General features: G+C 38.6%; 1 protein-coding gene across 4 annotated transcripts in view; it reads right to left on the bottom strand.

Annotated features, from left to right (window-relative positions):
* LOC109034550 (aquaporin AQPcic) overlaps positions 1 to 24,414 on the bottom strand; it is an 83,982-nt gene that overhangs the window by 15,973 nt on the left and 43,595 nt on the right. For all 4 annotated transcript variants that reach the window (XM_019047765.2, XM_019047766.2, XM_019047768.2 and 1 more), the window contains 2 exons: positions 16,493 to 16,689; positions 365 to 508 (listed from right to left, as the gene is read on the bottom strand). In XM_019047765.2, coding sequence (XP_018903310.2) covers positions 365 to 508; positions 16,493 to 16,689 — 341 coding nt within the window. The remainder of the gene's footprint in view (positions 1 to 364; positions 509 to 16,492; positions 16,690 to 24,414) is intronic.

Raw genomic sequence — 24,414 nt, 5'->3', positions numbered from 1 at the left:
AACCTAGTCCTATGAAGATCGATCTGGAAAAAGAGAGGCTTGACGTTTCATTCCACGCACCATCCAACTCAATGCAAGAGATCATGTTCTTATTTTCACGTTCAAAATATTTTGTCTGAACTTTGCATTTTTGACAGAATTACGTGCGGTTTGTTAAGCTCAAATCTGCCTCCAACTCATTTTTTTCAAAACTTGACTCGGTGTTTTCCTGTTTCATTCAGACCATGTACGTTAAACGCCAATATTCGTCATATTTTTCAAAGAGCGATAGTTCGGTTTATGTAGGATGAAGATAATATTTGACGTTCAGGTGGATCTTCTTTATGATTTATGATGATAAATGTAACCACAGAGGTCAACTTACGCTCAAAATAATTGCTCCGACGACTGCGCCCAAACACTGGACCACGATGTAGAGAACTGCTTTGATTAAGCTGATATGTCCGGAGATCGCCAAGCCACAGGTCACTGCTGGGTTGATATGACATCCACTCACATGACCAATTGACTGAAAAAAAAAAATACAAGTATGTTGTTATGATTGCATTTTCAATTTATGAGATCCTTTTCCCATTGGGTTAGATTCAATATTGACTAATTGAAGTAGAGCTGCGGATAATGAGCTCAGGGTTAGTCTATCATGTCTGATAACTACAGCACCCGTTTTAACCGAAAGGATCGCTCTATCTCTACTCCTCATCTTCTTTGTCGATAGCTTTGTCTATTAATTTCAAAAATCAGCCCGCAGTATACATATGCAGATCCAAAGTAGGAGCGTGGGGGCGTACACCCCTCTCCCCAATCTGCTCCAAAAAAAGAAAGGAAAAGGGAAGAAAGGAAGAGGGGAGGAACGAAAGAAAGAAGGAAGAAGGATGCTCATATTTATTTTGGTAATTATTCATGACGACTTTGACTCGGACTGTTTATGGATTACATTTTGCAAGAAGGAACCACTATTTCTGGCCCATTTTAGAAACAACATACATGTCATTGGTTTCTCTATGCAAAAATGTGCTTTTATGGGAGAGCAAGAGATAGTGGCTCCTTATTGCAAAATGTAATCCATATTAGATCCTTTAAAATTTCGAAAATTTTTTGAAGGGTGCCACCCAAACCCCCCTTCTATCCCTCCCCCTTGGAAGTGTCCCGCTTATGGCAGTATATTTCCTCGAGTACAACAAGTTTAGGAACCCCTGGGAATAATCCAATCGGGAGTTTTCTAGAACTCTTGGCGCGCTAAGTGAATGACACTCGTCCGAGTGGACTCAGTTCAATGCGCTTGCAGTGCGGTGACACTGAGCGACCGCGGGGGGCTGGCGTTCGCGGGCTGTCATTTCAGAGCCGTCGATGATTGGTGAGCGATCCCGATGAGACGGATACTGTGTCATGGAGCTTCTCATTAGAGCCGCGGCATCACGACAGGTGGCTCGGCCGGAGCGCCTCATCTCGTCCTCGTCGCCGTTGTCACTTTCTTCTCTCTTGCAGCGACTCAATTCATCGAGCTGCAATCAAACGGGACCCGCAGTGTAACGGGAAGACCCCGCGCCCGATGCTACCCGATGAGGAAGAGGAGTCACTTCCGGTGCGCAGTAATCAGAGACAATATATTTTTAGAGACTCCGCACTAACAATTGGATTGCATTTTGCAAAAAGGAACCAAGAGCATTGCAATGTCGCAAAGTTGTGCAACTTCATCCTTTGCAATAAAAGCACTGAAATCATGCAAAAATATGAAACTAATATGGTAACCGTTGACTTAAATGTCCTGTTTTTGGGGTGTAAAATAGAGACTGTTAGAGATGATCAGGTTTTTCTTACAAGACGTAAGAAGTTGCACAATCTTAGCGACATCGCAATGCTCTTAGTTCCTTTTTGCAAAATGCAATCCAATTTGTGCAATGCATTCGGGTGGTGTAAAAACTATATTAGGAAGTCAACGCTGTTTTTCGCTTAACGATGATTGGTGAGCAACTTTTTAACATAAAATACTCCGAATGATAACTGATGACTGTCGGGATGAACGCGATTGCTAAGCCAATGCAGATGTTGCATGTGTGAGGGATTTCCGATTTGACAATTGATTCTTACGTAAAAGTTCGCGAGAAACACGGTGGTGCCACTGGTTTTCTCTGAAATCAACTCCCAAGCTCAAGAAAGCTCTCAAGTTGAGGCCAAAATGGAGGGGATGTACCACGCTATCCTGAGAGTTCACTTCTACATCAAGACAAACTCTCCATGCAAAGATAGGGAGCAAATGCATTAGCAGGGTTGCCGTGCTATCAGTTTTAGAGTCCCCCCAAATAAAGTTGCAGCCCTGTCAATGTATTTGCTCCCTATCTTTGTATGGAGAGTTTGTCTTGATGTAGACGTGGACTCTCAGGATAGCGTGGGATATCGCCTCCATTTTGGCCTCAACTTGAGAGCTTTTTTTGAGCTTGGGAGTTGATTTCAGAAAAAAACCAGTGGCACCATCTTGTCTCTCGTGAACTTTTACGTAAGAATCAATTATCAAATCGCAAATTCCTCACACATGCAACATCTCCATTATTGCATTCATTCAAACATTTTCGGAGGGTGATATCTCCGTCAGTGGACGTAGTGCGTTTCTTACCACCACCACCTGACCGACCGAGACCGACTGCTATGCGTTAGACGCAATGCGAGAAGTATTCATGCAGTCTTGCAGGCGCTAATATACATGTCACGCCGATCGCACTGTTTAGCGCAATGCGTGAGATGCTTTTATTCACTCAATTTTTTAAGAGATTCTTACGTTTTATTTTCACTCTTTTATTATATTACATTATTTCAATATCCTAAACCACGCTACGTCGCACAGTGAACCGAGTCAAATGGAGAGGTCGGACGAAATTCGGAAACTTTTAAAGCTTATAACTCCGTTTATTCACAACTTTGAGGTTCAAAAAGTGGTCCAGTCGGTTTTCTCGCGAAATTCTCTTGTAGAAGCACCCCTTATAGTTTAAACTGTGGCGAAATAAACATAAAAATTTGCAATTTTAGCCAAAAATTTCGTGTCCAACTTCTCCAATTAACACGATCCGTTGTGCGTCGTTTCACTCCTCGATTTTTAACAGTGTATTTGGACTGCATTTTGCAATTTGGAACTATAAATTGGACTGCATTTTGCAATTTGGACCTGTAAATTCTGGCTCATCTGAAACAACACTTATGTGCATAGGGAAACTAATGGCAACTTTTAAACCGAGTCGGAATTAATACGTCCAAATTGCAAAATGCAGTCCAATTCTGGCTCTTCTTGAAAAACACTTATGTGCATGGGGAAACTAATGTTGCATACGTTGTTTTTAAACTGGGCCAGAATTTATAGCTCCTAATTGCAAAATGTAGTCCATTTCCCAGTTCACGGCAACAGCTCAAAAGCCCGTGATCTTCCACGCAACACGATTAATTCGCGGCGAATGAATGACGCAAGTGACTGCTTTTCCGTCGCGAGGCTGATAAGCTCCAGCTTTAGCCGCGGGAGTCCCGACTCCCATACCAGCTCCCGACCCGATTACTCATTTTCACCTCGGTCCTCGGTCCTCGGTTCCAGAGACGCCTATTACCATTCAACTGGGTCGCCCACGGCTCGGCTCCCGCACAAAAGCACGCCGACTTCCGTCCGAAAGGGCTTCCGCAACTACCGTCGGCTCCTGCGTGCCGTGGCTAATTAAATTAACGCATCAATGCGACACCTGCCTCCCTGCCGGATTCTGCGCCAAAAGCTACTCATTTAGACGTATTTCTGCCAAACGGAACTATGTGCATTATGACGTGAGCCCTGTCATGCATATATTTGTATTGGTCTCAGGGCTCATGTCTTAATGGGCATAGTTCCGTCTGGCAGAAGTACGTCCATTTGTCAGATTCGAATCAACGATTGGTTTCCTCCGTCACAATTCGACAGCAGGGATAAAGGCCCAAGGCCGCGACTTATATTTACCGATGAAATGAGGGACTTGGAGGACATAGAACAAGGCGCATAAGTGCAGTATTTCGAGAGATATGTGTTTAAAGATTTGAAATTACCTGGATTCTTATGGCGGAAAGAAATTTCGAACTGACTTTTTGATATTTGAAAATTGGGATTTGGGTTGGGAGCGAATTTCTCACAGAATATGCATTACAGCTAGTTTTACTTGAAATCATTAATATCTCAATTTTTTCTTCTTCTTTTACCACATTCACTATCATTTTACACACTATTTTCTCGCCCTCATCTCCTTCATCTATATCCTCTTTTACCCCCGTTTTTTTCTCCTCATCTCTTTCACCTACAACTTCTCATCCTGGGCGACTTAAAAACTGAAAAAAGGAAGTAGAAGAAAATTGTGAAGAGTGAAAAGAAAGAGCAGAACATGCAAAAACAGAAGAGCAAAAGTGAGATAAAAAAAGAGGAGAAGGAGGAGAACACGATAAGATATAAAACGAAGCAGTAATAAAGGGATAAGAAGATGATAAGTAGAGGAAGATGACACGCAGTCCTACAGCATGCCTGCCTACGGTACCTTGTTGGCGCTATTATGCGTTCCACGCCAACTGACCGCCTGGGCGACTGCATTGCGTTTGGCGCTATGCGAGAAGTATTCATGCAGTCTTGTAGGCGCCAATACGGGCGCCGACTGCACTGTTTGGCGCGATGCGTGAAGTATTCCCAGAGTCTTGCAGGCGGTAATATACATTTAATGCCTCGCCGGCCGCGCTGTGTTTGGCGCAATTATTCGAACACGCGTTAAAATAATCGCGACATCGAATAACACCGTATGAGCAATCCAACGTTGCCTCGTTTCTCCCGATTATATATTTTTTCCGAGGAAAGTTAGAAAAGATCTTCATACCCACGACTATTATTTAATCTTTTAACTTCATTTATGATCAGAAGGTAAGGCATTATCGATGACTTGCCCACGAACGAACCTAAACTAGCTTAACATAAAAATGCATTTATTTTCCAACTGTTTCCTGTTTTGAAAAAGCAGAAGAGAAAAATTGAGATAAAAAAGAGGAGAAGGAGGAGAACACGATAAGATAGAAAACGAAGCAGAAATAAAAGGATAAGACGATGATAAGTAGAGGAAGGTCTCTCGTTACTCAGTCTTTCCGATTTGTCTCTCTATTTTCTTCTTTTACCGCTTCTCTTCTTTTTCTCTCTCTTTTTCCTATTCGAATTTTTACTTTTTCATCTTATTCCTCTTTTTCTCTCCTCTCCAAATGTATTAACAGCTCTGCTTCTATCGCGCCGTCTTTTTCTACATTTAACTTCTACCTCTTCCTCAGTTTCTTCGTCCTCTTCTAAGTCTGCCTCATTTGCTTCACTTTCATCTCCTTCTACCTCTCCTCCAGTCTTCCTCCCTCCTTACACTCCACCACCTCGTCCTTCCCCACCTCCTTTTTATACCACCTTCATCTCTCTCCCATTCAGTCAAGCTCCCTTATATTCGCTTACACAATCTGGCCAGTGGCGAGGCGTAAATGATCGATTCCCCCAATCGAAGCTATGTTTAAAAATCGATTATTGGGGTGTTCTTTACAAACATCCTGTTTATCAATCCTTCTCCAGAGGTTTGAATGGCAGATCAATCGATAAATCGCAAAGCAAGCCACTGAATCTGGCAGCAGCGGCTCAAATTCGAACTGGAGCTGCACAACGAGCGAAGGAGTCGTTGGCGCCTGACTAGCGGTTCGCGCTACTACGGCTCCGGAGTGAGGTGTCGGAGATGATCTTTCCTGGAGGCAAACCGGGTCACCGGATTATGCCGCGATGCGATAGTTATTCATATCGGATCTCCGGTCTCCGCCGCACAATGGAACGAGTCAGTTTCATAGTCGGACAAAATTTGGAAACCTTAAAAGCTTATAACTACGTTATTACAACATTTTGAGGCCTTACAAATGCTCTCATTGCTTTTCTTGGAAAAAGTTCCTTGAGATATGCCTGTCAAAATTTAAAAATTGACGAAATGAACATATAAATTCGTAGTTATAGTAAACAAATTTTTGTCCGGAATCAGACATTGACGATTCAGCGTGCGCCGCTCAGGCTCAGCGCGACTCCACGTCATGCGGCCTAATCACTCCATCAACCAGCGGACAGGCTCCTGCCACCCCGCTTGAACTTGCGCGAATCTCATCGGATGATCCCGTTAAAGCCACGCTTCCACAGGTCAGCGTGCGGCGCGGACTTAGACGCGCGACCAGCGCGCTGAGTATTGAAGTAAATACACGAAGTTATAGTCAAAGAAAGCACATTCACAGTTGAAGATGTCTGTAGGTGTGGTTACTTTGAGTTACGTTTTTCTCGATTACATCGGCCGAGAGGCGACTTGGTTGATCGACCAGTTTTTTGGTCACATCGACGGAAACTAGAATGCTCTGAGACATCTGGGGATGAAGGGAGTGTCCTACTGAACTAATGCACTCTTCACTGAAAAAAAAAAAAAAAAAAAAAAAAAAAAAAAAAAAATCTTTTTGCCGTCAAGAAGTATTTTTCTTGATTTAAGAATTTGCTGCTTAATTTACACTAAATTTTTGCTTAACTCCATATTTTTTTCTTGTATCAACAAAAATTCAGCTTAAATCAAAATAAAAAAAATCTTGGCGGCAAATTCAAGAATCATCTTGCTTGAACCAAGCACTTTTTTCAGTGAGTATTCCTTACCATGTTACACTGAAGTTGTGGCTTGCAAGTTTCTAGTACATTGGACTATCATCAAAGCGTTAGGAGGTACGTCTTTTCGGAGGTACTCTATTCTGCATGCTGCAACGGATAGGTTTAAAATCTTTACACATGATCGCGATACTGTGCCACATCTCATGTCAGCCAGTTGGGTCGTAAGCTGTCTGTGAAACCGTGGCTTCAAAACACCAATGCCGATAAATCGATGCAATTTCCATCCACTTGCGGAATAAGGACGTTGAATAAGAAACTTAGATACCTAGCGATGCGGTTCCCCAGAGCTTTTTCAACTTCACAATTTTTTGCTCGACTCGAATAGGTTTACAGGATTAAGTAAAACTGTGTTCAACTTTCAGTGGCATTTTCCTTCAAAATTGGCCCCGATCAAAACTTTCATAAAATGAAAAAACATCAAACCAGAAAAATCCAACGATTCAAACCGATGTTTCGGAATAAAATCGTACTGTGCAGAAGAGATTCAGTATTGACATCGATAAATAAAACGTATGCTTTTTAGTGTTTTTACTATACCCTTAAAATATATACCATGCTTTAAAAACAAATTTGAATGCCGAATTGAAATAATTCCCATGCCTGATTTTTTTATATTTAATTGGTGTTCACACACAATTCCTTTTTTGAACACTTTTTTACTTTCGATTTCTTATTAATGGATAGTAGATACTTCATTGCAATTTAAAGCTCAATTTTAATCTGAATATATGAAAACCGTTCTTTTGGAATTTTTGCTTCAAAAGGTATTTATTTGTGCTGGTGATTTATTTTAAATTATTCAATTCTTTTTTCAAAAATAATCCATCCAAAATTGTCAATTTTTAAAAATTAAAAACACTGAATAAATTCAAAAATGAGAAAGTATCCCTCTCACTTTGTGAATCGCAAAATTACAACATAATTGTCATGGTAACTTTATTCTCCCATGCATTTGATGAGTAATATCCACAGACGGACAGCTATTCTATTGATAATCAAAAATCTAAATTTTTCGTAATTTTCCTCACACATTCTCAAATCTGTAAAAATTACATTGATAGCCTCATTCGCTAAATGGACCGCTTTTAACAGAAAGGAACCAAGCCACATCAGCCATTGCCAAATTTAAGGGGGCAATTTAATTTTTTACTAGAAAACGTTTGTACGGATTCCTTTGAAAATTTTAAGGCATTTGCCTCGTACTATGGAGAACATTTACTGAAATTTGCACTAAAATCCGCACAACCGTTTTTATGAAAAAATTAAATTGCCCGATTAAATTTGGCAATAGCTGATGTGGCTTGGTTCCTTTCTGTTTAACACGGTCCAAATGTCACTAGACAAAAATAACTAACTTTTTCTTTAGTATGCATACTTATTGCCTCTTTAAATATTGTTTTATTCACCAAGTCTCAAATTGAGCAAACTCATGCTAAACCTTTTATTGCAATAAATACGATTATGGGAATAAAGGTTGATTCGATGACAACATCCAATCTGGATGTGATAAACCTTCCAAAACTCGACGACAGACAGACATCTCAATTACACGGTCCTCCTAACTTCTTCGGGACTGAATGTCAGCGGAGTCCGACATGCGCCTTTCGACATCTCTCATCACCGGTAAACCACGAGGCCGGTGAGGTGTTAAAGTAAAGGTACAGCCACGCTCTGGTTGCCAAAATTGTACGACCATTTAAATGATTTCAACAGCTCACGATAAGTGTAACTTCATGTGGACTTTTTAGAAAAAAGGATGACTTTTTTTTGTATGGATGTGTCGCACCAGGTGGTTTTAAAATTTCCAAGGAAACACCCAGATCCGTGGTAACGTTTTGCCTAACAACAAAACTGCACAAGAAAAATTTGGAAGAACTTAGTAAAACTAGAAAAATTATTTTTGCATGACGCATTTCCCGCGTGTGCGCTTAATTTTAGAAAATTACAACTGCATTTCGTTCTCACGACGTGATTAGCCATTGAAACATTGATCGCTCTTCTTTGCTGAATCATACTGATTTATACTTTTAATTTATGGATGGCGAATAATTTAAGAAAAAATTGATTTATTCGTTGGGTATAAATCTTTCTGTACATATGAATGAAAATGATGGCATTGAGTGCAATGATTTTGTGTTGAAAAATTGCATTACTTCAATTTTGTCTCTTTCTTCGGAATGAATCTGCAGTAACACCTAATTCTATTCATTGACAGTATTTTTAGTTTTTTTATTTTTTTTAGTTTTTTTTAGTTTTTTTTAGTTTTATGCCGGGATATTTGAGAAGTTGCCTCAGTCTGCTCCATAAGTCAACAGTCCAAGAGATCTGTCTTAAGCAAATTTCAGCACCTCTAATTCAAATACAAAATTACCATGGTCTAATGGTATAAAGAAAGCAGAAATCCTAAATCAAACAGCAAATCTCTCAGTTGTTCGACAGTGTCACAATCTTCATTAAAGAGAATCTATCAATTTCATTTTTTGGGTTTGTACAGCATGTTGATAGCTCTTTTAACTGAAGCACTAAGAGGTGCACAATTTCTTTCCTCCAGAGCTATACATAGTATCTCAAAAAATGAAATGCGGCAACTACGTAGTAGCGTGCGGTTGCATAAAAATCACTTTAAATATTAAACCCAGTTGATGCATACACATTGGTACTGCTCTTTGAGCACTTCAGCAAACAGTGATCAAGTGTGTAAATGGATTACCTGTCGTTTAAAATTGAGCTGAGTATAAATCAGGTCATCCTCAAAATATACGATCATTCAGCATCTTCTAATCATCGCATGGGAAACATCGACTGGTACCCGGCTTTGAACGTAAATCATGATGGCAAAAAGGATTACTTTTGGACAATGACCCGTCAGATATTTGATTTTTTTTCCCCCTGTTAAGTGATTGTGTTAACGATAGTGTATTGTTTCCTCATCTCAATATAGAGTTCTTTTATTTCTTTGAATATTAGTGCGCACTTTCACTTTTCAAGTTTAATAAATCATGTAAAAATCAATAAAAAATATGTATAATCCATTTTGCCACTTAAGTTCGCGCGTCTAAGAATGAGTACAATTATTTCGGCACCAAGCATCGATTATTATATTTTAATCCCTCTCAGCATTGACTTAATGCTTTATTGTATAAGGACAGTTAGGCATTAAGAATCGTCGATTAATTTCAACATTCATTTTATATAGCGTAACTTTGTATTTGATGTATGCTCAGGATCAAAACAAGCTGTTTTGATCATGGAGGCATCAACAGAAATTGCGATCCCCCCTCCTCTCCCTCCCACAAACTGCTCTCTTTACCCGGGTTTTTTTTCTTTTTCTTGATTATTCTTTTTACTTGTTTGATCCCTGATATCTTCTAGTACACTGATTTTCTTTTTTGATAAAAGCTTTTTTTTAAATCTCGGAATACCGAAAATTTAAAATTCTCTGAAAAATATTTAATCAATATTAAATAAAAGTCGAATTAGTATAAAAACTTAAAATAAAAATCCCTGTGGTAATTTTAGAACAGCTAAGGACAATTGAATAATACATGTGTTAAAATTTCAATAGGCCCTAAAAAGAAGACAATCGTAACTAGAAAATTGCCTTGTGCCGCAGTAGACAATGCAAAGCTTCGTTGACGAAGCTCAGAAAACTTCACCTTGGTTTTTGGCTGATAATTCGCATGAAAAGAAGACTTTCGGTCTCCCTTTTTTGTTACTGACCTGACGGAAAACATATGTATTTCATTAGAATTTTTGTGTTAGGCTTGCTGTTTATTTCCGTATTTTGTTAAAATATCGTGGAGAAAAATGTAATGTCCATAATTTTAACATGAGATTATGCTCAAACACTCTCTAAAATAGTATATTTTTACGGTGATTCTCCTGAAAAACATATTTCAGTTGCGGTATTCGAAATATCCGCTCCCATTTCATTTATTTGATGGAGAAAAGTGATCATCATTCTCTGCAGCTTTCTCAGAGTTTTCTTCGCACAGAGAAGGAAAATAACGGAAATCTTAAAGAATTAACTGACGTTGAGAAGTATTCTGTTTAGAAAATAAAGTACGAGAAGTCTGCAACGTCGCAAATCAATATACGTGTTTTGGAAGTTTCACCGTCGATTTACATAAGCTATCGCTTAATCTTCGAGACAATGCTAATTTTTCCTACACGGAGCCGGCTCAATTTCTATGAGTCCTTCATTCCCAATCATTGTAGTGTATACTCCCTTACGAGCTCTCCAATTTTTACCTGCGTTATTATCTATAGCACTAAAATCTTTTTTTTTTTTTTACTTTTTCATACGTTCTGATTTTTTCAATTTGTATTCTTATCAGGGCCGGATTTACCAACTTGCCGCCCATGGGCCGCCTTTATTTTGCCGCCCCCTTCTCATTTGTTTTGAAACATCAATAAAAACCATCAAGTGAACGTGCCGGAGGGGGAGGGGTGCATGAGACGCGTTCATTCTTGTCGGACACATTATTTGCGAAAGCCCTGTCAACACTACTAGCAAAAGTTCACAGAACTTTGCGCAAAGGTTAACTTCCGTATACCTATCTCTATGTGAACAAGGCCTTCCATTTAAAGAAATGAACAAAAAAGTACGAAAGAACAAACATAAACGTGGTTTACTAATTTTAACTTCCGCCGCCACGCCACGCTGACCGCAATAGGTTTGGCGCAATGCGTGAAGTATTCCTACAGTCTTGTAGGCGCTATGCGTTTCACGCCGACCGCTGCTGACCGCACTGTGTTAGACGCAATGCGTTAAGTATTCATGCAGTCTCGCAGGCGCTATGCGTTTCACGCTGACCGCACTGTGTTTGACGCAATGCGTGAAGTATGCATGCAGTCTTGTAGGCGCTATGCGTTTCACGCCGACCGCGACCGTTGCTGACCGTACTGTGTTTGACGCAATTCGTCAAATACAGCTGTCAAATGCTGTTTTTGAAGTATTCATACGGTCTTGTAGGCGCTAATATGTGTTGCATGCCGACCGCTGCGCCGAGGGTTTCTCCTTTTCATCTCAAGTCCTCGTCATCATTGCTCTCTTGCTCTTGCTCCCGCGCCGTTTCAGGCCAAATTGCGTCTTTGGTTTCTCCCTTAACTCGACTAAGTAAAGGTGCTGTCTCATCGAAAGACGACAAAATTAGAAGTTACTGTACTCTCAGGAATTGAGAGATTTTATCACCTTCTCTCATTTGTATTTTTTTTTCTGAATCCGATTGTTTTATACCTTTATTTAAAAAAATTTCAAAATTTGCCGCCATAAGCCGCGGCCCATGTGGCCATCCGCTAAATCCGGCCCCGATTCTCATACTTAAAAGTAGTAAGACAAAATAAATAAATAAAAGTAAGAGTCAGTTATGTACCTTTTGCAAAAAAAAAAAAGCGTCATTAGTTTTCATTTTGTAGTATACGCGAATTTTTTACGCACTTGGAATAAAGAGTCAATCATGAATACACACATGAAGCCTTTTCAACAAAACGTATGCCAATTACGCTCTTTTTACAGCAGAATTGTTTATTCTTCGTACCTCATACACCTCATCTTGAAAACGAATGATAACTAACGTCGTTTCACAAAGACCGTGATATTTTAGTCATTTTAGAAAATTATTGATCGAACCTTCCATTCAAAACATTCCATGTTCTAATCGTTGGCCAAAAGACTTAACATTTACAGCTCAATTTTGGAGAGAATACAAAAATGTTCGGTGTCCCCGAAAAATGAAAATCGGCCGAAAATAGGTACATCGATATTACATCCATAATATCAATGTTTCATCAATAACATCAATGTTATATTCTGCTGGGCTAAGAAAAACGCCGTATAAGCATTCAAATGCCAAATTCCTTCTCAGAAAATAATTATTTCTTAGAAAAATCGGAGGAAACATTCTTTAAAAAAATCGTAATTCGTCGAAGAAAATTTGGCAACGCCCGAGAACCCTTGCGACGTTCCTCTTTAGCAAGGCAGTAAAGAATCATTTCCAATAGCACGCCTCCTCTTTGCGAAAAATAGGCGATATACCTTCACGTCCGTAGCTGGTCCATAGATAAAAAAAAAAATAAAAAAAAAAATACCAAGAAAAAATGTAGGATTAAGACGAAAATTAGGCGAATATCAGTGACAGAAGAATTCCCGATTCCGCTCGTAAGTAGCTCTGACACGGCCAATTAAATCGGAACCATTTCGCTCTAAAATCCGCCGATCGCGAAGCAATTCAACTGCGAACCGCAATTTAACCCGGTGGGATTACGCTGGATATTGCACTGAAAACAATCTCTCGACTCGGGTATCTTATTCTGCTACACCAAGGAAAAACCTCATTTGAGAATCCGGACGCCATCACATCTCCTCTGATATGATATGAATTTTCTGGGGAAAAGTATTTTTTTTTACTTTCACTGGAGAAAAAACACATTGTATCTAGAGTCCAGACCCTTATAAACATTGGCAAGAAAAAATACTCTTGATTCAATCAGATTTTTGCTTGAATCAACAAGAAATCCGCTCAAATTAAGAGGCTTGGTTCTTGATTTAAGCAAAAATCCGATTGAATCAAGAGTATTTTTTCTTGTCGATGTTTTTAAGAGTCTGGACTCTAGATCCAATGTATTTTTTTCCAGTGTTGCCGAATATTCTTAGGTCAAATTTTCATGGAAATTTGTGATACCATTTACCATTCAATTTTTCATAGATTTTTACTCGCAATTCAATCTGAAGCATCTGAAACTTCAAGGAGAAATATTCTCAAAAATAATGCTTTTATCGAAGAAAATCTGGCAACGTCTGAATGTTCAAACGTCGTTTTTCCTTAGCACGGCAGCGTAATGGCCCAGGTACGACCCCAGGACAATCTTAACGAAGACAAAAATATTATTTGACCAGCTGGATATTTTTGTTGTCGTACAGCGCGTCATTTTTCACCTCATCTCTCGCGGCATTACCCACTTTCTTAATTACCGCTCCCGAAAGGATTTTCACACCTGCAGTGGCGAGGCGTGAATCATCGCATATCGATATTCCCTCATTTGAAGCCATGGCAAAGAATCGATTATTAGGGTATCGACCCTTTCCGTTGGTTTAAACGGCAGATCGATCGATTTATCGCGAAGAACGATGCCGTTTTGCGACGGCCCTTGACCCATTGTCGTTTGCTCCCGGGCCGGTATGCCACCGGGACGAGTCAATTAAATTCGTAGTTTGTTGATCCTAAATCTCGGATCGTTTTAAAATCGAATGTGCCAAGTTTCTTGGACCGAGAGACTTCCTTTCAAGCAACGGATTTGAACGCGGCGAAGCTTCGCACGGGTTGGCAACTGTTCCGTCTTATCTTCGTCTGCTCATACAGGACGGTTCATGGGCGTTCGCTGCAATCATGTGAAAAAATTCGCGAGTAATCAAATTTATTTTTGAGGGTCGGCAATTATTGGTCAGCTCTTTTCCTTCCTTCCACTCTATAACGATCATTTTTCAACATTTTTATGCGCTTCATTTTCGTTTAGAGCTCTCGCACCTTCGGAATCTTATCTACCTATGTCCTGAATTTTGTAGTATTTTTTGGCTTTACGATGTTTCGGAAAGGTAATAGGTCGAAATGTTCAAAAAAAAATGTCCAAAAGTCAAAAATAGATGCGTCGGATAATGGAGATGTGCAGGTTAGGACAAAATGGTGATAAAATTTTTCATGAGAGCAGGCAAATTCTTACTTATAAAAATGCATTAAAGATTTATTTTCCAACTTTTAAGTGATATTATTGACAAACATAACAAACATGGCTAAGACTACCCCGTTTGTTATGAAAAGCAAAAAAAAAGTATTCTTGTCCATAACAACTTCCTATATCAACGTCACTCTGCTTATAAGGACGATTACTCTTTCCATTCATTTGGACATTTGCTTACTTTTGGACTTATTTGTCTGCTGGACATTACAGATATTTGGCCTTTTTAGATTTTTGGGCATTTAGGATTTGGACATTTTGACTTTTGGACATTTCTTTTGGACATTTTGACCTATCACCTTCTGAAAAGAAACTTGTCAAAAATCCACTTTTTTTTAATTATTTATTTCAATACCATCTACTACCACAAGAGAATAATTCTAGCTAGAGCGCAATTCAGCTATGCATTCACGAATGCAAAAATGTCGAAGGAAATGGACAGGCCTAGCGTGCATGGAGGCTATTTCCATTTTAATCTTCTATAAAAACCACCCGTTTGCTAAATACAATTCTAGCTGAAGCGCACTTAAGCTATGCATTCATGACTGCAAAAATGTGAACGGAAATCGAAAAGGCCAGCGTGCAAGAATGCTATTTCAATTGTAATCTTCCGTCACATTCTTACGGCGCAATGATACAACCATTTGAACTCTCCGGAATGCGTGAGGTATCGCGCCGCATTTGAAGGCGTTTTCAAAGCAGCCAAGTTCCGATACCCGGATTATCGTTTCGCATAGTTCATATTATTTTTTTTTATATTCCGTTCCACTTGTTTATTTTTAATCCTCGTATAAAAACCACCCATTTGCTAAATACAATAAAGAAATGAGTATAAAAATTTTATCCCAGTGAGTTTGAGTCTTTTTCAATAGACGATCTTAAATACATGTCAACGGCAGTGGCGTGACTTGCATGGCGATGTATAGATTGATCCGCCATTTACACATATTAAAAATAATCGATAGACATGGTGGCCACAACGAACACCTGCTTAACAATCGATTCTTTACCGTAGCTTCAAATGGGGAAATATCGATAATACATCATTCTCACCTCCCCACTGGTCTACGGTGAAATTGCTAGAAAGGGCAGTTCAATTTCCGACGCTACAAACTTTCTTTAATTGCCATTTAAACCTACCCATGGAAAAGGAACGATTATCAGGGTATGATATACCTAAATAATCAAAAATTGTCCCTAGCTTAAGGGAAACAGCTAGACTGCCCTCTGCCGACAATTTTACTGGACCAATAGACAAATTGCAAATTTAAGCACTATGATAGATGTTTTATCATCAAAAATTCACGAAGAACAAGATTTGCACAACAAAAATTACTGAAATTAACTTATAAACACGATATTGACGTTTTTCGATGCATAAATCAAACTTCCCGCACATAGAAAAAACAAAAATCTGTTGGAGGTAAATCGCACACTAAACGTTACCCCGACAGTCTTTATGCAGTATGAAAATATGACAATATGACAATATCGGCGCTTCGGCTCAGCTATTGCTATGAATGCTTATAATTTTAACAACACATGATGAAGAGGGAACACTGTTATTTAGAAGCCTGCCAAACCTTTGTAGTGAAATGTCTATCGTCCCAACAATAACGGAAAAACAAGGAATTGCCACGTCCCGAAATGGTTTACTTTTCTACGCAGCGTTTAAGTCTCTCAGCTTTCCTATATGGAACGCAACCTCGTCTAGTGGTCCATTGCTAACGATATTTGTATGCTGCATAGGTCCATCCAGACACTTTTAAAGGGGGGGGGGGGGGGCAGGGGAGTCCAGGGACTACCCCCCAGAAAAATTTCGAAATTTAAAAACATCTGACATTCAGTTTGAATCAACTTCGTCATGAAAAATTACCAAATATAAGCGTCCTTCCTTCATCTAACTTCCAATCCCTTCTTCTTTCTTCCTTCTCTTTTTCTTCTTCCTTTTGCTTAAGCGAACGGAGGGGGGGGGGGGCTAAAGCCCACCTACGACTCCCCTTAGATCCATCCAACCTATTGTAAATTGGAGCATGTATTGGTAAAATAGTTAAACAATTTAGCTACCTGGACCATGGTAGCGATGATGAGACCGAATGTGAGGGCGATCTTGACGACGTCCAAGAAGTTATCTGTTTTCGAGAAAGCGATCGACATGCACCCGATAAGCACCAACAGGAGCGTCCCGATGAACTCAGCGATGAGACATCTGGTCAGCATCGGCCAATTCTTCACGTCCGGCACCCCGATCACTCGCGATATCACTGCAAAAAACAAAATAATTTATTTGAAAATGGAACCTTAGATTGTTTTTGACAGGAGAAATAGAAAAGTACCTTTTTCGCGCCCATAATAAATGGAAAAATACATTATCTTCATGAAAGAGAGAAAATAGAAAAGGAGAGGGTAAAGATCTACATATTTAATTAAATGTATCGCTGGAAAATTGGAAAAATTGAATTAAAGGTGTATACAGTACCAAATATTACTGATTTTAAGTCAAAATAGAGGATTAGAAGTTTGTGGATTTCGTTTCTTCGTACGATTTAATGTAAACATTAATTTGAAGTCTACGTATAAAATACTAAGAAAAAAACAAAAAAAATCTCTTTTTTTCAAGAAAATGAAAGAAATGGCAATTTTATGTTCAAAGAATACTTCTGATAAAGTTTTGTTTCTTTATTTCTTCTACCAAAAATGAGATTCAATTCCTGCCTAATAAACTCAGTCTGAGTGAAAGGATGTACTACGAAAATGATTGAAGAATTTTGTCCTTACACATTATTTAAAAAAATCATACTTGAAGTGCTTTACTGCGTTAGATTAGCTCCCTAACATTTTAGTTTAGGATTCCAGCAATGAACAGTTCGATGTACTCAGAATATCTGAACTTGTGAGCGTTTTTTTTTTTTTTTTTTTTTTTTTTAAAAATCCTTGGAGATCAAATCATTCAGGAGGGCATTGTGTATCAATAAAATGCAAAATATGATCAAGCATGAAATGGTTTGAATTGACTGTAAGTAACAGCCTGAGTGAAAATTGCGAATCGAAAGACAAAACTATTCGCGGAGACCACCTTTTTGGATTGACATCGAGCTATTCCATGATTATGCATTTTAATATGAATGATGTACTTCAATATGAATCATTACAGTAATAAATAAATATCATAAAATTAAAAATTATCAATTGGTCACTTTCTATTCCAAGGTAGGATGAAAGCCGCTGCGCTATAAAAATATCTGCGAGTCATTAGAATCAAAATACTTTTCTAACCCGATGCTGTTCTGGCATTCAAATTGAACGAGAAAGTGGGCGTTAACAATATCAACGCATAATTTTCTCATAGAATTTTGGAGTGGCTCTCCGGCAATCGGCGGATGGATGCCTATCTACATTTGGAAAAAAAGTAATAAATCAAGTGATTAGTTACTCGTATCAGCTTTGATGAATGGGGTGTACTTCCTTACACCAGAAATTCACGGCTACAAACAGTAGTCGAAATGATAAAAAACGTAACGCTTTTTTATTAACTCTCACGACGCGTGACGGATCAAAATGCCAAATGTCAATAATCTCATTTTGGGTTTGATTACTACCAGTTCCTCTTTGTTTTTTCGGCAGAATCTTAGGCAATAAATATTTCGCAGATGAAAATAACTCTATTTAACATTAACATTCAATTAAAAACAATTCTAATCGGTTCCGCCCTTTTTTCCAACAACAACAGTTTTCCCCCAAAAAGTCTGTGAAAAGACACATTACGGTTAATGCAGGATCCAGTAATCACGTTTTACAAATGCTAATGGGTTTTGAAAGGTTAATTGGATCGTTAAAAATACCCTGCGGACAATTCTTTACGAGTAAAAAATGCCCCGAAAATTGGAGCCTCACGATAAATGTTCTGTGCTAAAATCTATTTCCCGCTACTTTTACGATTAAATATCATCAAATTGTACCTATGGCATTGGAAGAAAATACTAGAATCATCACGATTGAGAATACCCATTTTACCACTCGATATTACTTAAATTGTGCCTTTGACATGCAGAGATATTACATAAAGTTTTTCCCAAGAACTTGAACGGGCATTCCAATTGCAGGATCCAATGCACGAACATAAGAAGGAATATTTTTTTAAAAAAAATAATACATTCGAATAATTTTAAGACGAGTTGACCTCACAGCATCATACGTACGAATGCAAAAGAGTTAAAACTCAATGCTTAATTTCAAGACACCTGTTTAAACTTTTTTCAGAGCGCAGGGCCTCGGGAAATTCAGACTTATTTTTCGCAGAACCGCAAAAATGTCTCTCTTCATGCCAAGAAATGAAGGCATCCACTTCTGATTAAGTATTGTCATGCAATTTGCTGAAAGTATTTTGAACTTCCCATTCTATAAAATTTAAAACTGGAAAGAACTCTCATTCTGAACATCCAAAACAAAAACAATATTTCCGATCATGCAAAGTAGAATTTCGATGGCCTAAGTGCGGAACCACGTATCTCCATTTGTGACGTTGCAGACTGCCTTTCGTATTTTATTTTTCCCTTGAAAAACTAATCAACATAATGTCCTGAAACTTTCCTTGGTGTTTCTTCTTTGTTAGCAGAATATTCTGTATGAATTTCAAGCTATAAAGATCACTTGTTTCTCTTCGAAAAAATATAATACGAGCGAAAATTTCGAAATACTGCAATAATGAATCGTGGTTTCGCACATTAATTTGCCATCGATTTGTATTTTGGAAGCCTCAACCCCATCCTTTTTCTATTATTTTTTGGATCATCGATTAATGAAATCATCTAACATGAAGGTTAACGATACATTACAGATGCACTGAAGCCTGCATGTGAACAGTCGGGGCGCAAAATATTTATTGGTTGTTCGCAGAGGAATGGAGTTTTCATACTCGCAGTCTCTTGTTGTTTCATTATGAAGACAGAAGCTGACATGCATTGACACAGTTGGCGTATCAACGCACGCGGCATGAGATCCGCACATAGTTCGAAATTAAAAGCGAGAAGGTCTCTTTTTTCTGCACAGAGAAAATATGGCACTTCTAGGGTCATCGCACGTCAGGTCTATATCAAACACCGGTGAGGCCAATTGAGAAATGAATAAACGTAAAATTCTGAATCGATTTTACAATTTCTAGTGCACACAGCAGTGAGTACTCTGTTTTTTTGCAGAGCAACAATCCGTATATGATGTTTTGTAGAAAATGATGGTAATTTTAAATCATTTAATACGTGCTCAATGCTCCTTTACACTCTTCGTTTTTTTTCAAAATAACACGCATCCCGCTATTTTAGGAAGTTCAACTCATTCCTGTCGTCTCTGTAACTCTATGCTGGCCTATGTTAAATTCAAAATAAAGATATCGATGGTGGAACTACCAAATCACGTATCTAGTTAGCGGTTTTTAAAAATCTCCTCTCCTATTTTATTTTTTTGAAGAAGAACAAATCAAGATAATTTTAAGTGATTTTAAGTAATTTTCCGTTTAAAAAATAAACTACCTCAGGAAGTCTGCAACGTTGCAAACCGAGATACGTGGTCTGGTAGTTTTACCGTCGGTATGTCTTCTACGTCAGAGAAGTGACGATATATGAGGGGCTTGGAGGACAAGGCGCATAAATGCAATTTTTGCTATTTCGCGAAATACGTGTTTAAATTTTCAATATTACAAGGAGCCTGATAGTGGAGGTAAAATTGAAACTCATTTTTTGATGCTTGAAAATTGGATCATAGTTGTGCATTTTTCACATGTTATATTTAATGGCTAGTTTTAGTTGAGCCAATTCACATGTATCTCTTTTTTTAAAAAAATAAAACAAAAAAAAAACTAAACTTTGCACTTACTGTCCTCCAAACCCCTCACCTAAGCTCTCTGTCTACAGAGTCACCTCTCCGCGTCATTTTTAGTTATCCGTTGCTCAGGATACGTGCGAGGCAAAATAGTTAATTGAGGACAACGGCAGGTCGTCACTTTCCGGCAAAAGTATCACAGGCGCCATGCAATGTTTAAAAATTTCTGCCACAATTTTATTTTCTTACTGAGTTAGAAATTGTTGGTTGAATCTGTTTAGAAATTTCACTGAATTTTATCGGCAACACAAAAAAAAATTCAGTGGTATTTTCGGACAGCTTCGTAGAACAATTTCTCTTTAAAAAAATTAAATGGCGTCGGAAATTTTTAAACATCACATGACGTTTGTGATACTTTGGCCGGAAGGTGACGCGGAAAGAAACTCTAGAATATAGGTAAACCCGCCTACCTCAATTGTTTAAAAATTTTCATTTCTTTTTTTTTCTCTTTGTTTTTTGTTTTTTTTTTTTTTTTGCTTGGCAGTATACTTTAACTGACTTAAGCGATTTTGAAGGAAACACCCACATTTTGACTAAAAATACTAAAAACCGACAACAGAGAATCGATAATTCAATATTTGATGGAAGTCGAAGCGACAAACGCGTGGCGGATCGATGCTTGTAATTCACCGCGCACGACAACGCGATAATGATCGCTGCGCCAGTGACGCAATGATCGACGACAAACAGCCAGGCTTCTCGCATCTCCAATCGCACCAGTTAACCCAATTAACGATGGACCACTCCCTCCCCCGCCTCCCCCCCCCCCTGCTTCGATGGACCCCTCTTTCTTTCAAGAATATCTCCGTCGGCCGGACAATAGACGGCATGTGATCACAATCCGACCGATAATCACAATGAAAATTCGCCACGAACGTGGAGACCCAAGCAGCCCTGCTAAGGAAGAACGCCGTATGAGCCTTCAGAAGTTGCCGAATTTCCTTCGATAAGAACAGAATTTACTGGGGAAAATTTTAAATATTTTTTTCCAAAATTTTCAGACGATTATGTAGACAATTTAATTGAAAACTTCTGAAAATTTCGAAGGGAAATATGCTTACATTTCGTCAAAAATACTCGTTTCACTAGGGGATATTTGGCAACGAATGTTCATACGACGTTCTTCCTTAGCACGGCAGCAAGATATTGTGCACTTGGCGCTTTGTGCTTTCAGTCTGCAGAAATCTAGGTGTGAGTGTAGGTTGATCGCTTAAGTACTGGTTGTTAAAATGTTTATTTTTTAATCGATTGATCGATATATGAGCCTTAGGAGAGCACGGAGAACTAGGTGTAAGAGGAAATTAAGGCACGCCCTTACATCATAGGAGTAACGATATGGCTGATTTGGTATCAATTAGTTATTAAACTAAAAAAAAATGAAAACCCTACCAAATCTTGAAAATTCACTAAATCTAGATTGATTTAGCGGCGATCGATCGGCATGTAACACGTATTAGAGCCTACAAGACTGCACGAATACCTCACGCATTGCATCAAACACAGTGCGGTCACCGCGGTCAGCGTGAAACGGATAGCGCCTGCAAGAATGCGTGAATACTTCACGCATTGCGCCAAACGCGGCGCGGCGGAAGTTAAAATCATTAAACCACATATATGTTTGTTCTTTCATAATTTTTTCGTTCATTTCTTATGAATGGAATGCCTTGTCCACAAAGAGATAGGTTTACGAAACTTAAATTTCGCGCATAGCTCCGTGAACTTTTGCTAGTGGTGTTGACAGGGCTTTCGCAAATAATGTGTCCAACAAGAATGAACGCGTCTTATGCACCCCTCCCCCTCTGGCACGTTCACTTGATGGTTTTTATTGATGTTTCAAAACGAATGAGAAGGGGATGGCAAAATAAAGGCGGCCCATGAGCTGCAAGTAGGTAAATCCGGCCCTGGTTAATCATAGGATACTTTGTCTGAGCCACCGAAAGTGGGTATTCTCCAGTCTCCACATTGTATCTCTCCAATATGACGGAACCTAGCAAGATCTCTATTTGCTTTACTTAAACTTTTACCTTGAATATTACACGTATATCGAGGAAACTTTTTTTAAGAATTCATTGGAGGAATGGAGAGGATTTACCTCAGAATAGATTTGCAGGTGCATTCGTTTTCCTCGCTATTGTTTCTTGTTTAATCTCAGACCCAATCCGCACGATTTCGAGAAGTTAAACGTAGTTTTTTTGCACTAATAGTCATCACGTGGCCTTGAACTTCAAGAATATTAGTTCGTAGCTGAAGGTGTTCGAATAGTACGTGAGTGAGTAGCCGTTGAACATATACAAAACGTGAACCGAAAATAAGTTAAAACGCGTGATAAAATCATTAGTTATGTAACAAGAAAATGCGAGTAACTGCATGGACACATGTCACATTTTTAATGGTGAGATCAACTCACGATTCACTATAGACCACGCACGCTCAATTAGTGCTCCCTTTGATCGGTTTAAAAATATCATCGAAGTGGTTCACCAAGGTGAATTTCATTCTCAGAGGAAAGGGATAGTGAGGTAACTAACAAAACAATTTCAAATTATTGTGGAGTTACATACGATTGCAAAACTGATAACAATATTAACTACCGGACGTAGTGAACTACCCTAAACCGGTTTCGTCAGAAAAAAAATTGTTATCGTTCGTATATAACAATTGGAAAAACAGGTACTTCTGTAATTAGCACTTCAGATAGAATGGGTGAAATTTCGCGATAACTATTGAGCAAATCACAAAGTTGAACTACATTTGGACGGAGTTAAACAGAAAGGAACCAAGCCACATCGGGATCGAACCGAGAAAAAGAGGTTTAAAGTTTGGCTCCTGCATAAGACTCAATGTAAAAGATAAACTTCAAGTTCAATTTCTGCAAAATTTGCTCCAACAAAAACTTTGAATTTTTGGCGATAGATAGTAGAGCAATGGTTGAGTTCAAAACCACTCATAACTCAATTTTTCCCAAAATGTGGGTTGGTTCCTTTCTGCTTAACTCAGTCCATTTTGCAATCCGGAACTACAATTTTTGACTCATCGGTAAAAACACTGATGTGCATAGGGGCACTGATATGCACAAAGCATACGTTGTTTCCAAACTGAGACAGAAATTGTGGTTCCTAATTTCATAATGTAGTCCAATTTCAACAAAAGGTTGATAGATTACCATTCTGACCCCAAATAAAACGTGTTGAAAAGTCAACATTTCTTCCTATATGCAGCAACACATTTATCCTATGATTACATTTTCATATGCATATCTCTTTGACTAAAGTTGACTTATGATTTATTAAAAATTAGTTTACAGGAAGTTCTTTAAAATTAGTCTGATTGGTCAATCATTTTACTTACATTGGCTATTAACAGATGAAAATTTATGATAACGTTTGGAAGTACCGTTTACACTTTAGGAGATATTTAGTCCTCACTTCCTTCCCGTATTTCTTTGAGGTCTACTTACAAAAGGACCTTGATTTCACCTACACATGAGAAAATTTAGTCACTCTCAAATCACGTAGAGTGAACGCCCACAGCACAAGAAAATCACCCTGATTCCTGTGAGATATGAGGATTCAGTAGGTACTGAAAGTGTTTAGGAGCTGCTGCAACCGCATTGTTATTCGTGACACGATTTTCATTGTGGGACCGACAAACTTCAATGCACCAACACAAATTGAAACTCAAGACCTGTGCAAAGCGAATGAACCAGATTTTATAGGCGCAGACACAAATCACTGATATTACATCGGACCTGCCTGCCAAGGCTCATATTTGTGCGCATCATTCTGGCAAAGATACTCTGCATATGACATTCAAGCGATTACATCTATCACCTTATTTCTGTGCATGACCTCCTCTTTGTTAAGCATTTGAAATAAATAGGTTCTAGAGCTGGCAATAGCGCTAGCAGACTTTACTTGATTTTTTTTCTTGCAAATTCGCAATTTATCCTTATAGGATTTTGAAATGCTGCCGAAGAGCCAAATCTTGCACTTTCCTAGCGCTCTTCGTAAGTTCGTACCAAATAATGTGAAACTAACCCCTTTGAACTATAGATTGCTCAATTTGAAGTCATTTTGCAATAGAAAACTGTGACTTCTGGCTCATTTTAGAAACAA

Source organism: Bemisia tabaci, chromosome 5, assembly GCF_918797505.1.
Source record: "Bemisia tabaci chromosome 5, PGI_BMITA_v3".
Classification (NCBI taxonomy): domain Eukaryota; kingdom Metazoa; phylum Arthropoda; class Insecta; order Hemiptera; family Aleyrodidae; genus Bemisia; species Bemisia tabaci.
The sequence above is the reverse complement of the archived record's forward strand: the minus strand, read 5'-3'. Positions and strand labels throughout refer to the sequence as shown.